Genomic DNA, 4,144 nt, shown 5'->3' on the forward strand with positions numbered 1-4,144 from the left:
TACATTCAAGTACTGATCGAGTACTATCCGAGTACTAATTGAGCATCATCCATCCGACCAGAACATGAAAACATTGTCAAGTGGTCAGCATCAAAAGAGCACGTCTTGACCATGTCCAAATGAAGTTCCAGAAGGCAGGCGAAACAAAGTATTACAAGAAGCTCATCGACCAGATAGGAATGCATCATCCAAAGATCTTCAGTGATGCATTCATCAGGGGGAGTTTCATGTGTTGTACTCTTTTTTCTTATCCAAGGTTTTGTCCCATTGGATTTTTCTGGAAAGGTTTTAATGAGGCAACATTAAGCATGTTATGAACTCTGATCAGATGTGTCAACCAAGGGGGAGTGTTATAAACCACTTGGTGGTCGACCCATATCCGGTTAGACCGAGCCGGACCAGGCGCATGAGTAGATGCTGGATCGCTACTACAAACATTTCTATATTTATTATGACGGTCTATTTGTACTTGTATATATAGAACTCTTTGGGTGAATGAATAAAGTATCCCTTTCATAAATTTCTAGTTTCACAACAAAATTCAGATTTTTTATCAACGAGATCTTTTCATATTACTATTTGTTACATTTGTTGTTCTATTTCGGTGTTGTTATCCATAGTACTTCAAGTTTGAATAATAAAATAGCTGTTTGTTGCAAAAAAAGTAATTTATATATGACCCAGTGAGTTAATACGTTTATATATTATACATTGTTTTGAACAAAATTATATGTATACATTTTTAAACAAAACTTATATGTATACATTATATCAACACTTTGTCTAAAATATAACAAAATAAGTTAGTTTATATGGTACGAAGCTTTTTCCAAAATTATAGGACCCAAGTTTGACTATTCCGGCTGTTGTTTTGTTATTTTTCATTTCTTTTTAGTGAAGAGTAAAGTAATAATTTAGCTGTCATCTTTTTCCCTATGCTCTGCGATTCTTCTCCCCTATGCTCTACGATTCTTTTTCCCTAATATTGGCCACCTTCAATTTTTAATCATCTAATTCACTTATTTTAATCAATTTCTTGCTCAAACGTATCACATAATTATATAAATTCACCAGTCCCTTGGTGCTCGACCACCAAACGTAAATTCATACAAATTTATATCTTCTTTTCATCATGTTCATTGTTCTGTAACTCTGTCATGGGCAAAACTTTTGTTTGTTACTGAGATATTAAACAATGATTGTGATAAAGAGAGATAAGGGTGAGCAAAATATCGATTCGATTATTTATTTGTTTCGATTAGATCCGAAAAATTCGGATATCCGTAACTTTACAAATTGAAGCAAATATTAAAATTCAATATCCGTCAAATAAGGAGCAAATCACAAATACTCATTTAAAAAAACCAAATCTAAGATCTGATACGTAATGTACATATGCATATATATATATATATATATATATAAAATTATATATAATTTAATATTTCTACATAAAGTTTCAGTTATTTTCTGAAGAAAAATGAAGAGACACCGAAATCTGAGAGGAGGATGAGTTTTTCTTTTCTAATGAAGGCCAAGAAAATCTTTGTCAAAAAATGAAGGCCAAGAAGATGACAATAAAGACTTTGTTCGAAACTTCTTGAGAAAACCTCAACACACATAACACGTTTATGTTATTTTGACCCGTTTGTACTACTTCTTTTCTGTTTGTGTTACACGTACAAAGAAAATCCAATTATGTTTTATTAAGTCCTTTAATACGACCTTACTAGAGAATATTGGTTCAGTACAAGATTGTAAATGTGCTTTTTTATTTCATCCCTTTTGCCTAAGTATAGAAGTTTAGAAGTATTATGTTATGACATAAGGTAACACTTGATGTAAAAAGAGGCTTTTTTGATGAATACAAATTTAACATTCATTCGAAAAAAAAGGTTAATAAATCTGTGATTAAGTTACATTTAAAGGAGAATATAAACTAATGCCGGGACTATGGATGGTCCCAACTCCCAACTCTTAAAACTCATAGTAGAACTTATAGCTTCAAGTCAGGGAGACGCTAAAACAACTTTAGAAACCCTAAAGAACTTTAGAGAGCCTAAAGAACTTTAGAGACCTTGTACTGGTAGTTAACATGATAGAACATATTGTTTTCGAGAGAACATGGACTTATGGCGGTAGGTAGATTTGGGGATTTTAGATTATGAGAAACAAATGAACACAGAAATACTTTACAGGTCAGAAACCTTGTCATGTGATGGTGAGATCATATAAACGGTACATTGATGATTACCGTTGAAAGATTTTGAACCTCTTGAACGGTCATTGATTATCGTAAATTATTTGGTTTGACATGAATGGTTCTCCTTAAACCGGGTGGCCACTTCATCTCTAGGCGACGGAGGACGTGCAGATGAAGATGGTAAACAGATTGGCCTTTGATGAGATGAACTTAAATTGTTAAATGCTCTGTTTCGAGTAACAGTTTCGATCGCATTCTTTTAGGTAAAACGACGTCGTCCTGAGTCTTTATATTTCGTTCACAAAACTAATTTTAAAGATATTTTGTCAATAGAGAGAAGAAGAAGGTGACTAATGGCGAATTTGATGATGCTGAGGTTACCTAGCAGCTTGAGAAGCTTCTCTGTTTCCGCTTCTTCTTCTTCAAACGGTAACCTTGTTCAAAAGCTCACTTCTATTATTAAAACTATGGTGAATCTGAAGCTGATTTTGATTTTCAGGTTCGCCGCCCGTGATCGGAGGATCTAGCGGCGGTGTAGGGCCGATGATCGTGGAGTTGCCGCTGGAGAAAATACGGAGACCGTTGATGCGAACAAGATCCAACGACCAGAACAAAGTGAAGGAGCTCATGGATAGCATTCGCCAAATCGGTCTTCAAGTTCCGGTTAAGCTTTAACCCGCTCTTTTTTTTTAACCCGGTCTATTCCTTCCTGTTAGTGTTATCTAATTTCAAAATTAAATTATCTAATATTGGTTTGTGTGACAGATCGATGTGATCGAAGTTGATGGAGCTTACTATGGTGCTTTTCTGTATTCTTGATTAGTTTCATGTCTTATGTTTCTTAAAAGAGGATGATGATGATGATGATCTCTTTGGTTGTTGTAGGCTTCTCGGGTTGTCACAGGTACGAGGCACATCAGAAGCTAGGTCTACCAACTATACGTTGCAAAATCCGCAAAGGAACAAAGGAAACATTAAGGTATGTATTTATGTGTATATATATGTTCAAAGAATTGTTTCTTTGCTTACAATAAAAGCTTATTTGGTTCCACAGGCATCACCTTCGCTGAGAGCCTGAGTATATTCATCACTTTATTCGATGAAATGTGTACTTGGTGGAATCTGTGTATTTGTCCGTATAAAAGAATTTAAATAAGAACTTTGTAACATCGCTGAAATTCTCTGAATGGTCGGAGAAAGAGGATAAGAGGAATCCACTATATATATGTTCAGTATCAAGTAGCAGAAACCGTCCGAATAATTCGATTATATGAAACAAGTCTTACTACTTGAGCAGCTTACTACTTCGATGATACAATACCAGACAACCTCACGCTGTGTTGAAAACTCAAAACGTATAGAAGGTTTTTTTTTTTTTGATCAAGTATAGAAGGTTTTGTTTATCCTGATTCTGATTAAACATAGAAGGTTTTGTTTATCATTGATGAGCCAAAAGTAGGCTGCTGGGCTGGGAAAAAAAAGTAGGGCTAGGAATAAAATCCTGATTCAAATTTCAGCTCCGAACCCATCCAAAATACTTGAATCCCAACTTGATATGTAAAATATTGGGATGGACTGTAGTTCAGATATCAAGTATTATCTAAACCCAACTCGAACATACAAAAATACATGAGAATCCGATTTTTTTTAGAATTTAAACCCTACTAAATATTCAAAAATTTTAAAGTTTAGCAAATATATGAAAAGAATATTCAAAAAAACTCACAACTCCCAAATAATTCGATCATACGAAAATGTGGTTAAAAAAAATCGATCATATGAAACAAGTCTTGCTATAACAATTGATATCACTTGAGCAGCTTACTACTTCGATGATACAATACCAGACAACCTCACACTGTGTTGAGAACTCAAAACGTATAAAAGGTTTTGTTTATCATTCATTGATGAGCCAAAAGTAGGGCTGGCAATAAAATCCTG

The 4,144-nt window shown here is 34.2% G+C and overlaps 1 protein-coding gene across 1 annotated transcript; it reads left to right on the forward strand.

The window, feature by feature from the left end:
* The first annotated feature begins 2,536 nt into the window (after window positions 1-2,536).
* Window positions 2,537-3,491, forward strand: LOC108820781 (sulfiredoxin, chloroplastic/mitochondrial). The gene is made up of 5 exons (XM_018593787.1): window positions 2,537-2,632; window positions 2,703-2,866; window positions 2,969-3,002; window positions 3,089-3,182; window positions 3,258-3,491. Exons 1-5 carry the CDS (start codon window positions 2,557-2,559, stop codon window positions 3,271-3,273), a joined length of 384 nt encoding a protein of 127 aa, XP_018449289.1. The 5' UTR covers window positions 2,537-2,556; the 3' UTR covers window positions 3,274-3,491.
* The last annotated feature ends 653 nt before the right edge of the window (window positions 3,492-4,144 follow it).

This window comes from Raphanus sativus, chromosome 8 (genome assembly GCF_000801105.2).
Source record: "Raphanus sativus cultivar WK10039 chromosome 8, ASM80110v3, whole genome shotgun sequence".
Lineage (NCBI taxonomy): Eukaryota > Viridiplantae > Streptophyta > Magnoliopsida > Brassicales > Brassicaceae > Raphanus > Raphanus sativus.